Raw genomic sequence first — 14,183 nt, 5'->3', positions numbered from 1 at the left:
GCCCTGGGAAACGAACAGAAACCCCAAGGAAGCACCCCTCAGTCAAAAGGTGAACTGGAGATGGACTTCCACGGTGCCTGAGTGTACACAAAAGGAAAATGCCCATTGTTCAGTCGTGATAGTAGGTGGGAGAAAACAGTGTTTCCCCCTGGGAATCTGTAGCCACAGCCTGTCCTCACCCATTTGCAGCCCAAATTTATACTAACCAAGTGGTCAAATAAAAAAATCTCAAGAATTTACTTTCCAGGGATCTAATACTGGTAGTGCCTCTAGACACTCAGCAGAAGCAAATGCAAACCTCGGGAGGAGCCTGCCTTTAACCCAGGCCTCAAAGTATTCCTACAGATAAAGTCCCAAAGAATACAAGCTTATACAAGAAGGAAGGAAGGAAGGAAGGAAGGAAGGAAGGAAGGAAGGAAGGAAGGAAGGACGGACGAAAGACGGGCGCCTGGGTGGCTCACTCATTAAGCATCTGCCTTTGGCTCAGGGCGTGATCCCGGAGTCCTGGGATCGAGCCCCACATCAGGCTCCTCAGCTGGGAGCCTGCTTCTTCCTCTCCCACTCCCCCTGCCTGTGTTCCCTCTCTCGCTGGCTGTCTCTCTCTCTCTGTCAAATAAATAAATAAAATCTGAAAGAAAGAAAGAAAGAAAGAAAGAAAGAAAGAAAGAAAGAAAGAAAGAAAGAAAGGAAGGAAGAAAAAAGGAAAGATTTTAAATTGGAAAACATACAATGTACCTCATACAATGTAGCCAACAGAAAAAATAGATACTTGAGTTAGACTTACAAAAAGAATTTAGATGCTAGAATTCTCAGATTCAGAATATAAAATAAATATGTTTAAAGGAATAAACTTTAATTTAAAAGACAGAAGGAACGCAGACCATGAAACATGTCCAAACCATTCTGAATAAATTTTAGGAATAAAATTTCGAAAATACAATAACTGAAATTTGACAATCAGAGGATGTTCAGCAGCTGCGTAGAAATGGCTGAGGAGACAGACATGAAGGAAGTTATTCACAATGCAACAACGAAAGAAAAAGCAATCAGCAGTAAGAAATGAAGAGATATGGGGATAGAGTATGAACATCTGATTTACGTCTGAGTATGCTAGAAAGAGAGGTCAAAAGTGATGGCATGCAGAAGCAATGTTAACGATAACTTGGAAAAATGTTTTAAATGAATGAAGTCCTCACCCAAAATTGACTCAAGAAAATGGAGAAAATCTATAACCATTAAAGAAATGGAATAACTAGTTTAAAATCTTCCTACATATAAAGCACTCAGCCCTGATGGTTTCACTGGCAAGCTACTCCAGAAAGAAATCCAATCTTATACAGACTCTTCCAGAGCACAGAAAAAGAGGATACACCCTCAACTTCATTTATGAGGCTAGCATAATATTAATACCAAAACCAGACAAGGACAATATAGCCAATACCACTCACAAACATAGCTTTAAAAAAAACTATATTAAATATTAACAAATTGAATCCAGGATTGATCTAACAATACAAAAAAGAAAAATTGTATGGCTGAATTCAGTTGATTTCAGAAGGCAAAGTTGGCTTAATGGCAAAAATACTTATTACAACTTGTCACTTAAAAGATTCAGGACCAGAAAAATATATTGTCATCTTAATGGAAGCATTAGAGAAAATACAGTAGTATTCGTTATAAAAACTCTGTGCAAACTAGGAATAGAAAGAAACTTAGAGTGATAAAGTTGATTTCTGAAACTCCTACAGCAAGCACAATACTTTATAGGAAAGTGTTGAAGCATTCCTTTTAAAATCAGGAACAAAAAAGCAAAGTATGCCCACCTTCACCTCTTTTAGTCACCTTGCATTAGAGATTTTTACCATTGCAGTAACGGGAAGGGAAGAAAAGGAATAATTGCTGGAAAGACACAACACTGTGCTATATTCTCAGATGACATGACTATCTATCTGAAAATCCCAAAAGAATCTACAGTTTAGCAAGCTTCCATTCTTCTAACAAATAGCTGGAAGATGAAAATTTTATTAAGATACTAAATATACTGTCATCAACAAATATCAAGTACCTGGGAATAAATCTAACAAATGACATGCGAGACAGAGCAAAACTAATAAAACTGTATTGAACATAATTAAAGACCTAAATAAAGAGACAGACACCATGTTTATGGATTGGAACACTCATTACCTTAAGAACATCAACTTTCCATTGGCCCATACATTCAGTGCTATCCCAGTCAAACTCCCAACAGATTTTAGAGCAAGTGTGAGTGTGTGTGTGTCTGTGATAATACATAATTCTAAGATAATTCCAAGCCTGTATATGAAAGAGGAAAGTGCTAAGGCACTCTTGAACGTGGGGGGGCTTGCCATTCCAGACATCAAGATTTTTCACAAAGCTGTGGTCATTAAGACAGTGGTACTGCCACAGAGCCAAACTGTTCAACGGAACAGAAGAGAGAGCCCAGAAACAAACTCACACATCTATGGAAACTTAACTTATGACAAGGCTGGGCATTGCAGATCTGAACAGAAAGGATGAACTTTATAATAAATGGTGCTAGGACAACATTTTGCTTATAAAAAAAAAAGAAAAAATTCTGGCATCCTACGTCACATCATATACAAAAATCATCTCAAGATGGAGCAAGAAATTAAATGTGAATGACAAAACAATAAAACTGCTAGGAGCAATATAGGAGAATATCTTCATTATGTCAGATAGGTAAGGTTTTCCTAGGACATAAAAAGTATAAACTATCAATGAAGAAAATGGATAAATCCATTACATTAATATTAAGAACTTCTGTTCATCAAAATACACCATAAAGAAAATGGAAAAATATAAATCACAGACCGGGAGAAGACATTTGTAACACATAAGTGGCAGAGGATTAGCGTCCAGAACATTTAAAGAACTCCTACAAATTAATAAGGTAAGGACAAGAGAAATTTTGGCAAGACTTGAACAGGCCCTTCACAGGAGAGAGAACATGAATGGGCAATAAACATATGAAAAGATGTTCAATCTCATTAGTATTCAGGGAAATGCAAATTCAAACCATAATAAGATTCCATTTTGTACCCACCAGACTGGCAAAAATTCTTAACTGTGACAATATCAAGTGACAGTAAAGCCTTGGTGCAACTGAAGTTATGCACACACACACACACACACACACACACACATACATACACATATCGCCAAAGGAAAACCATTTTGGAAAACAATTTATGAAGAACGAGATATGGAGGGGCCTTGCCAGGCTAGATATCAAGAATTTTCACAAAGTTATGATAATTGATACAATGTGGTCCTGGTGCAGGGTCAGACAAATTGGTTAATGGGACACAACAAAGAGCCCAGAAATAGACCTACACATGTATGAAAATTTAATTTATGTTATTTGGGCAAGTGAAAAAAGCCTATACCGTATGCCTCAGCCATTCTGTTCCTAAAGGACTTTGTGCACAGGTGTACCTGGAAACACGTGCAACAAAGTTCACTGCAGAGCTCTTTACAAGAATGAAGAGAAAAACAAAAATCTAGAAAGAATCTCCATGTCCATCAACAGTGGCGGTATAATGATCCAATGAACGTAATGTTCTATTTCTTAAACAGGCACTGAGTAAAGGAGTGTTTACTGTATTGGTATCCATTATACCCTCACCTTTCATTTGCAGTCTTTTCTGTTGCGTTTCACAAATCAAGGAAAGACTGGAAATGGAGACAAAATAAGATGTTAGAACACCAGAGTGTTCACCTTTCTCTAGTCTGTTTTTAGATGAGCTTTCTTCAGCTTAGTGGCAGCTGGACCAGCAGCCATGGGAGGCTGAATAACACCCACACACACCCAAAAAATATCCAGGGCCTAGTCCCTGGAATCTATGAATGTTACCTTCTATGGCAAAAGAGACATGGCCGTTGTGGTTAAGTTAGGGATTTGGAGATGGGGAGAGGATCCTGGACTACCCAGGTGGGCCCTAAACGGAAACACAAGCGTCCTTACAGGAGAGAGGCAGAGGAGGATACGGAGACAGAGAGAAGGCAAAGTGACGACGGAAGCAGAAACTGGAGGGATGTGGTCACAAGGAATGCCAACAGCCACCAGAAGCTGGAAGGAGCAAGGAATGGATTTTCCCCCGGAGCTTCCAGAACTCCCGCCAACATCTGGATTTTAGCGCCAAAAGACTTATTCCAGAATACAGGCCTCCAAAACTGTAAGAGACTTATTTCTGTTGTTTTAAGCCGCCAAGTTTGTAGCCCTTACAGCAGCAACTATAAACTATTATCTAATATGGTGGGTGAGGACGCTCAACCTCACCCATCTGTTTGTCCAGACCGTCTGCACTCAGTACACCCTCTCTTCTGCCTCTTCTCTCCCAACATGGGATGCCACCGCCTTCCCCGGGGAGACAGATGTAGCAGTGGGTCAATGCCTTCATACGTCGGATGCACTACCTCCCCTGCTAAAAGGGCCCCTCCCTACAATTTCCAACCAAAGCCAGAAAAGTCCCACACGTGCCCACAAAACACACACTTGATAGAAAGAGCGCTGGTTGGGCAGGGGGGACATTTGGATCCAGGTCCAAGTTTCCTACTGATCGGCTATGTGACCTTATTAGTTTCTCAAAGATAGAACTGAAATCCAATCATCTTATATTCCTGGTGCCTAGAGTATGCTTGGCACAAAGCAAATGGTCAATAAATAGGCAGTGAATCAGTGAATGATTCAATCAGTCAATCTCATACAAGGACAGAAGGCCTACCCACTGAAAAACAGAATATTCCCAGTAACTCTTATCTCTCTTCCTCTACCACTATAAGGGAAAATATTAAAATCATAGTTTTAGAGTTGTGAAGGTCTTAGGGTTGGAAGTCAAGAACTCATTGCCTCACATTAGCACCAGTTACGAGAAATCCTATCCTTCTATCAAGCCATAAGTTTGTCTTCTGGTCGCCACTGGTCCTAGTCCAACCCCTGTTAACAACATAAAACTAAGCACTTTTAGAAACTAAGACCTGGCCTCAAGTCTTGGCCTAGCCTATCAGGCTACTGACCTTGATAAATGACCTAACCCTTCCAGTCCTGTCTTTCTCAATCAAACGAAAGCCTGAGATCACTAAAATGCCTGCTAGCTCTAAGATGTAGTGTGGAACCCCTCCCTCCCTTGGTGTTCAATCTCTCATCATTTTAAACTATCTACTGGGTTTTTATTTCAATACTTTATTTTCTACTTTAATTTTTTATTTTTTAAAGATTTTATTTATTTATTTATGTGAGAGAGAGAGCACATGTGAGAGAGAGCATGAACAGGGACAGAGGAAGAAGCAGACTCCCTGCTGAGCAGGGAGCCTGATGCAGGACTCCATCCCAGGACCCTGGGATCATGACCTGAGCCAAGGCAGACGCTTAACCAAGCCATCCAGGAGCCCTATTTTCTACTTTTAGAATTGCTTCTTTTCCAATGGGCCCATTCCTCTCCCTACTCAGCCCAGGATCTGTTGTTTTCTTGTATTTTCAATTCTTTATTTTTTCACTTAGAAAGACTTATTCTAAGGATTCTAAGTAACAGTTACTGTAGATAAAGTAATATATATAATTAATATATGTGTGTTATTCATTTATTTATGTCCAGAGGGCTAAGCCTGCTGCTGGTAGTGTTTAACTCCTGCTTAAGGGTGGCTGTTACTTCAGGTGTTTTGTAATTTTGGACTGCAAATTCATATTTTTTTAGCTAATTCTGTACGATGTATATTGAAGGCCCTTAGAGAGACTGGATGAATTTCTGCAAGATACCCCAGGAGTAACCCTGGCCCAGGACTAATTTTTATGTTAATCTCTCAGCCATTGCATGCAGGATGCAATCATTTAGACCCCAAACCCATATGAGGACAGGTCCATGGATGGTTTCAAAGTCCCAAGGGAGATTTTTTTTCCTCCACCAAGAACCCAGGGCAAGACAGACAAGCTTCGCTGTCATTTCCCTGTGCTTGTGAGTCTATCCTTCTACTCAGAACTACACTGCAGAATACAGCTTCAAGTCTCAGCTATATGCAAGTGTTCAGCTCTGACTTACGATCTCCACAGAGCCAAGGGCCCCTCTTTTCGCTATGTAGATATTAAAACCAAGCTAGGCCAATCCTTTGCTTGGCATATTAAAGATGGCTGCAAATTATTTGCTATCCCTCCACTGAGAGGAGGAGTCTAATCTGCCTCCCTTCAAATCTAGGTTGACCTTCATATTTGCTTGGCCATAGAACACAGAAGTGTCATCCTGGGACTTCTGAGACCAGGTCATAAGAAGTCCTAGGGTTTCTACTGATGCTTCTTGGACATTCACCTTGGATCCCTAAGCCGCCACATAAGAAATTTGAGCTCTTCAGGCCTCCATGCTGGAAAAATCACATAGGAAGACCACATGAAGAGGCCTTGGAACACATGAAAAGAAAGAGATGTCCAGTCTGCCACTGCCATTTGCACCATCCCAGTGAAGACCCAGGCATCCTGGAATGAAGATGAGTTTTGTGTCCTGCATCTTGTCCAAATTCCGGACCCACAGACCCAGGGGAGTTGATAACAAAATGGCTGTTGATTTCAGCTACATTTCAGGATAATGCATTAAGCACTTGCTACAGTACTAGTTTACACCCTTGCAAAATGATTCCCTCCTTCTTTGTTCTGTCTTCTGGCAAATTCCCTTACTTAAAAGCTCAGGTATGCTATTGAGGGGGTCACTTATATTTTATCCAAAACTTTTAGAAATTTTTAAATTCGGTTTTATTATGAGAGGATTTCCAGACCATTTAGTTTTTCATATTGCCAGAAACAGAAATCAAATCGTTCACTTTACAGATGAGAAAACTGAGGCTTCGAGGGGTCAAGTCACTTGCCACAGTCACAAATCAAGGTTCTACAAATGTAGGTTTAAAAAAGAATCTTCACACCCCAAAGGGAATACTGAGTCATCATTCATTCAACAAATAATTTTAAACACCTAGTGTGAGCATGGTGCTACTTTAGGCACCGGGAAAACAGCTGTAAATAAGACGAAAGTCTCAAAAGTCATGGAGATCAAATTCTATGTGAAGAGACAGACCATAAGCCAGTAAACAAATGAATTAAAAGCATAATTTCAGGGAGTGGGAAGGGGATAGAGTGCTATGTGAGATGTATTTTGGAGAAGATGGTCAGAAAAAGCCTTTCCTAGAGAGGTGACATTTGAGCAGAGACCTAAATGGAAAGAGGGTGACGACCACGGACCACCTGGACTGCCTAGGGAAGTGTGTCCTGGGCAGGGGAACAGCAAGTACAAAGGTCCTGGAGTGAGACAAGCCTGCCGCCTTCCAGGAATTGTGGGGAAGCTGGAGCTGAGTGTGGGGAGAGCAGTACAAGGTGAGTTCAGGGTAATGGGCAGGGGCCAGGCCTTGCTGAGTCTCATGAAGGATGGTAAGGAATCTGAATGTTATTATTAATATCATGGGAGTTCTCTGGACAATTTTTATTTTAATTTTTAAAAAGATTTTATTTATTCATTTTGCCAGAGAGAGAGAGAAAGAGAGAGAACAAGCAGGGGGAGCGGCAGGTAGAGGGAGAAGCAGAACCCTACATGGGACTCAATCCCAGGACCTTGGGGATCATGACCTGAGCCGAAGGCAGACACTTAACCAACTGAGCCACCCAGGTATCCCCTTTGGACAATTTTTAAACAGCAGGGGAGAGCTATGACCTATCTTCTATTTGAAATAAATCATTGGAGGGACAGGAGTAGAAGCAGGGAAAACAAGAGAGTTTTAAAATGGTCCAGGAGAGCAATAATGGGGTTGGAAAATGATGGTGGCAGAGTCAGATGGGGGCAGGAGTCAGTTGGATGGGAGAATATTCTGAAGACAGAGCCAAGAAGACTCCCCGATAAAACTGGATTCCACAGCATACAGGACCTGCCCTGAAGAGGTTACAGACCCTGCTGGATCCTTGCAACTTCCTCAAGAGGGACACATGGGGACCACTGGTTCTTGGCCTCTTCTGCTCACGAGAAAAAGTCCCTACATGTTCCTGAAAATGCACTGTAAGTCCCCAGCATCAGCTGACTGTTTCACCATGCCTCTTTCTCAAGGTGGGCTGTATCCCACTCTCCTCCGAGCAGCATGAGCTGCTCAGCATATTACGTCTGCCAGGCATTGTCTTGGCAGTCTAAACCCCAAGTCGGGCAAAACTAAATTTTACACAGATCGCAATTAGGCAGCGCCTCTGTGAAAGGCCTGTGGTTGGGCACTCGGTTGGGGGAGTCCAGTGACGCCATTCAGAACTCATAAAAAGTCAGGGTTGTGACCTCGCAGAACCAGGAAGGATGAGCCACAGTCCAGCACAGATGGCTCACTGGGGTTGAATTCTGTTTCTACAGCCAATGACGGGAACCTCAGACGAGCCAATTTTCTTTTCATTTCACAAGGGAGGTGATGATACCTGACTCAGCGCTCCCCGAGCTTCATGGGTATCTCGTTACGGTGCAGGTTCTCTAGGTCTTGGTGGGACCTGGGATTCCTAACTAGCTCCCAAAATGTCAATGCTGCTGGTACAGACTACTCTTTGAGCAGCCAGGTCCTAACTCACGCACTGGAACCTACTACACATGAAAAGAAACAGACGTGATCCTTAAGGAGAGGTAAGTGCACAAGCCAATATCTGCTCTCCGTTTATCTCGGCGTTGCCATATTCTCCCCTTTTGCCTACAGGCCTTCTCTATGTGCCAGGGGGTGTAGCCACCAACAGCCCCACCTTCACGTCTTTCCAGCTCTGGATCCTATAGGCAAGGCTGTTTAACTCCAAATCAACAAGCTCTGGGGAAAGAGCTGGTGGCTCAGTTTAGGTCACAGACCCACCTCTGGACCAATCTCTGTGCCCAGGGAAATGTGCAGATAGGCCTGCATCACAGGCCCACCCCTGTGGCTGAGTGGAGGGAAGTAGGATGGGTTATGTTGCCAAGAAGGGAAGGGGAAACTCACTTTGAAGCCCAGAGAGTCGTCCATAAACCCTACAAGGAAGCAGAAAGGATGTGAAGGACTTCCAACATGACGCTGGTCAACAACCTTGTCCCACAGACCAGGAGCAGGGCCCCAGGGTGGGAGCAGGTACCCTTAGGACTACAACGGTGGGTCAGCCCACTGCTGGGACTGGACATCCCAAACTGCTGGGACTAGATCCCAAATCCTCTGACTTCCAGCTCAACATTTCCCCTCTCGTGATTCAACTGAAAGATTTACCCAGCTCCTACCCTATACCATATCAGAGTGCCAGGAAATAAATCCTCAACCAACCTAAACCTCCAATTAATGGGATCATTTTTCTGCATTCCACTTTTTAAAAGCAAGCCCCAAAGAAAGGCAAGCCCATGTTTAAGGATATATGGCCTTTTCATTTATTTCCATTTGTTCTGCAATGGTTGGAGAATATCTTGAGGACAACTCACATTCCTTCCAGTCTTCTCTATTTGTACATCCTTGACTGGCACAAATAGACTTCATGCTCCAAATCACAGTCTTGGGATATAGCCAGATCTGCAGCCATTAAACTGAGATCCTGTCTTAAACATCAGACTGGACCCTCTAAAAACTCAAAAATTTTTTAAAGATGTGCATTTTTTTTATTTTTAAAATTAGATCTCTGTCTTGCCATTGCCATTTAGAACTAAAATTAGAACTAGAATTTTTAAAATTAGAACTCTCTTTTCCCCACACAGTGAACTGGAGTTTTGGTCTAATAACCAAAAGGGAAGCTCTGGATTCATTTAGCCAACATTCTGGGCCTGAGCCAAAATTCTGTCCAAAGACAATGAGGCAACACCTGCTCCTTGGAATAAATGCTTCAAGACAGTGCGTTCTCCCAAGAAGGCAGATGACAACCTCCGTGCGATCCTCCAGGCGCATAAACATACTCTCCCCAGTTTAAAATTCACTGGTGCCTAAGACTTGAGTTATTTGTAAAGAAAACAAAGTCTTGTAAAGGAGGCAAGCAGGCCAGTCATAAATGAGTCCCTGTGTTCCATGCAGATATCAACTAGGTACTAAAAAGCCAACCTTACCACTATACTGAATATTTCGTCTTTAATTATTCCTAGGCTGAGCCAATGGAGTTAGTAGGAAGACAACTAGCAAAAAAGCAGCATCTCCAATTGGTTCTCACTCCAAGAGTTTTGCCCAGTGGGCGCAAGCCTGTCCTCATGCCCAGTAACCTTCATGCCCAGGGGATAACACTGGCTGGCTCCCCCGGTTACCCCGGGGCCTCTGAGCTCCTTCCACGTAACCAGCCTTAACTAAGTGCACTCAACGTGCCAGGTACTTCAAAAAAGAGGCTTGGGAGCAGGCGAAGGGTCAGAGAGGGAAATAAGCCATGGTTACTGTCCTAAAAACACTCAGAGCCAATGGCAAGACAGAGATCTACAAGCACCATCTGGCTGTGCCTGGACCCCATCAGTTTGTCTTGAGGCCTGTGGTTGGAAGGAAGACACTCCCTCTCCATCCTCAGAACACAGGGATAGGTCTCCCTTAAATGTTCTTTGATGTTACGGAGGCTTACAAAGCCTTGAAAAAGTTTCTTATAGGAAATGGGACTGGTGGACAAAATCACAGGATGCCATAGCAGAGGTCTTAGGAGCTTGAAAGAGACCAATTTCGGACAACTATCAAGGACGGGCAGAGGTGGAAAGGGCATTGGACCAAAAATCGAGAGCCTGTTTTCTTCACCAGCTTGTGTCCTTGGGCAAGGCACATTCCCTCTGCAGTTTTAAAGATGAGAGGGGAGAACTGCTGAGTGGTTTTTATTAGTGCTAAAACCCATATATTTCCCAAATTATTTTTCATTTAGACCCCAAATATACAAACCAAACCAAGGGGGAGTTACTCCTATTGATCAGGGCTGGGAGCCCAGAGCCCATCCACTGAGGCTGGATGGCTCTCAGGGCAGCCAGTGTGAAAAACACAGGAGTAAATTAAGTTTGAGAGCCCCTTCCAGAGCTCTTACCCCCACCCTCTCTCTCAGTTACCTGGTATGTGTGGGGTGGGGAGGAACGGAAGATGCTCTGCAATTTACATATCACGTGTTCTTGAAATCTTTGTGACTGTGACATGAGGTTAACCAGCTCCTGAACTAGGATCTCTTGCGTATTGTGTTGGCAAGAGGCAGAACTGGGATTTGAACCAAGGGTTTTCTGACTCCAAATTCAGTATTCCTACTCCTTGCTATGAGGTATATGGAAATTTGGGCTGAATCAATAAATTCCTTGAATTGGAAATATAAATGTATGTACCTACAGTCATAGAAAAAACATCTTGAAGAATATACCTCTCGAAATTACCATTAACTATCTCTGTGTGGCAATAGTGTAGCAATTTTCAAACTACTTATCTATACCTTCTGATTTTCCTATAATGAGCAGGTTATTATTTATGTGAAACCGGTCCTGCTTATTAAATTGGTTTTTAATAACTGACAACTGACACATGTTGGGTTTCTATACAGACGGCGATCGGGGGATAGGTGGTATCTCTGACCTTTTGGTCAGTTGACAGTGGAAATAACCACCTCAAATCCCACAAATTCTCCCTTGGGGCAGAGGGTCCTGGGCTGACCTGAAGGGCAGTTCTCCTCGTCATTTAAGTTCTCCGAAGCTTCACTTCTGGGGAGCATGATCTTAAAAAGCAACAGCAACACTGAGACCCCTCCCAAATATATGCCTCTTTTTTCCACTGCTCCCCACCCCCCAGCTGCCTTGTGTAGTGGCAGGGGTGGGGCGGTGCTAATAAAATTAAAGATGGTCACATGGCCCCCAGACTACAAGCCCTCACGCTCCGGGGGGCCAGCCCCAACCCAGTAGGACCTATAGAGAATGAGCTCTCCAGCCAGGGCAATGAGAGTCTCTGGCCACACCCTGAGGGCCCCCCAGAAGCCACTGCCAAATGCGAAAATCACACACTAGTTCAGGAGAGAAAACACCATCCTGAAGGCAAGACAGGCCTTGGTCAGGCATGAGGTGGGGCAAGGCGTTCCAGTCACTTCCCTGTATTATTCATGCCAGCTCTGCCCTCAGAAATCTTCTAAATATTTAACATGCCACCTCGAGGTACAGCACAAACCCCCAGCAGTCCGCAACAGCTGTGGAGAGGCCTGCATGGAATGAATGACTTGGGGGCCAAGAGGCACATTCACTCTGGCTTTGGGAAGAAAGCCCAGAATGGTGGCGGGGATACAATGCTGAGAATGACTTCAGAAGGCTGCCTCTAGCTGCTTCTTTGAAAATCAGTAAAGAAGGGTAGGGGATGGGAGATGTTTCACAACATTGGGGGTGATAGTGCACAATCAACCAGAGTCTGGAGCCCCTCTTTCCCAGACAAAGAAAAAGCCCGAGGTGCACCTCCCACCCTCACTCCCCTGGCTCCCAGAGCAGGTGGCAAATCTGTCCTGACTCAGGCAAAAATGGTTAGGGAAGGAGAGGGACTGGAACAGCCATGTGTATCTCCAAAGGGAAATAAATTCACGAGGGAAGGAGCTCTTCAAATGTCTACTCAGCTCTGGGGCTTGACAGAGAAAAACGCCCCCCACACCCACCCCCAATGACTTCACGCAGGCCTCACCCCAGATGACTCTGCGCTCTCCTACAAGGCCTGGGAGGTGTCATTGCCACCACCCGAGTGGCTGTCTCTCTGTCCCTTCGATATTTCCCGTGAATTCCTGGAGATGCCCGCCCCTCTCTCTCCCTCCAACCCCCCGCCAAAGGAATCAGACATGGGGTCCGCGAGGCGTCTACCCCAAGAGTCATACACGTCCTGCTAATGTCCTACTTGCCTTTAGGGCTGTCAATGTGAGAAACCTAAAAAGGAGTATTCTTTCAATCCCATCAGGAGCCCCGCCTTCATCTCTCCACCCTTCTCCGCGCTGACCCCTCCAGGCAGCGCCTCAGGCTCGTCTGGGCTCTGTCATTTTCACCTGACAAAAGCGTGGCGGCGCGGCGCAGCGACGGGAGACCCCGCCAGCGTTTCTCCCAAAGGAGACAGACGCGTGTCCCCGCGGCGCGCCCATTAGGGGCCTCTGCAAATCCCACCCACCCGGGGAACAAAGCGGCCGGGGCGCTGCGGGTCGCAGCCCCCTGCGCAGCCCCCGTGCGCCCCGGCCCTCGCCGCCCCGCCCGCCGGTCCCCCGCGCCCGGGCCCGGCCCCGCAGGGCGGCCGCCGCGTCCTGTGTCGCCCGCTCGCAGGCGTCCTCGGCAGCTACTGTACCTGCTAAATTTAGCGGCCGCGGGGTATTAATAGCCGGAGCTAACCGGGCCGGGCGCTGCAGGGGCGCGCGCAGCCCGGGGGGCAGGGGCGGAGAAGGAGGGGAAGGAAGGGGCGCGGGGAAGGCCACTTACACCACCAGCCTGGAGATGATCCATGACACCATGGCGGGCGCGCGGGCGGGCGCGGCCGGGGCAGCGCGGCGCGGCTCGGCTGCGGGCGGCGCGGGCGGCTGCGGCGCTCGGGCGTCCCGTCCGCGCACGGCCGCCGCCGCCACCAGACTGAACGCGCCCGCCGCCCTGCCCGGCGCTCGCGCGTCAGCGCAGCCGCGGCACGTTCCGGCGGCGGCGGCGGCGGCGGCGGCGGCCCCAGCCCCCCGGGGCTCGGCGGGCCCGCGGCGATTGGGCGGTGAGCTGGTCGGGCGCCCGCGGGACCCGCCCCGACCCGATCGCCCCAGCCCGCGGCTGAATTCGGGCGGTGCCTCCGCGCGCCCCGGTGCACCCGCCGCTCAGATGGAAGCTTGAGGTGAACCAGTTGGCAGGGCAGAGACCCGGGTGCCGCCCCACCCTCGGTGTGAACGGTGGGGAAACCAAGGCCTGGACCTCGACCTTGGGAATCTATCTACACCTGTTCTGGTTGGGGATGTGGTCGTCCCTCAGTTGGACACTGCGGCTAGCCTCCTAACGGACCTACCTGTATTCAGGCCTGACCCCTCCGGTCTGTCCCCCCACGAGGCATTATGTGCATAAGAAACAAATCTGGGCATGTGTCTCCCCTAGTTAAAATACTAAAGAGTTTCTACATAATCTGGTCCCTGCCTGCAAACTCATTGCCACCACCATTCCCCAAATAGCCATCTAGTTCTTTTCAACGGAGGCATTTTGGATTTACATATGTGCTGTTTCCTCTCTCCT

The 14,183-nt window shown here is 46.1% G+C and overlaps 1 protein-coding gene across 2 annotated transcripts in view; it reads right to left on the bottom strand.

Annotated features, from left to right (window-relative positions):
• Positions 1-13,471, bottom strand: part of REEP1 (receptor accessory protein 1) — a 96,860-nt gene extending 83,389 nt beyond the window's left edge. For both annotated transcript variants that reach the window (XM_040623228.1, XM_040623227.1), the window contains exon 1: positions 13,404-13,471. In XM_040623228.1, the coding sequence (XP_040479162.1) occupies positions 13,404-13,435 (32 nt within the window). In that variant the 5' untranslated portion in view covers positions 13,436-13,471. The remainder of the gene's footprint in view (positions 1-13,403) is intronic.
• Positions 13,472-14,183: the final 712 nt, after the last annotated feature.

Source organism: Ursus maritimus, unplaced genomic scaffold (genome assembly GCF_017311325.1).
Source record: "Ursus maritimus isolate PB19 unplaced genomic scaffold, ASM1731132v1 scaffold_6, whole genome shotgun sequence".
NCBI lineage: Eukaryota > Metazoa > Chordata > Mammalia > Carnivora > Ursidae > Ursus > Ursus maritimus.
The sequence above is the reverse complement of the archived record's forward strand: the minus strand, read 5'-3'. Positions and strand labels throughout refer to the sequence as shown.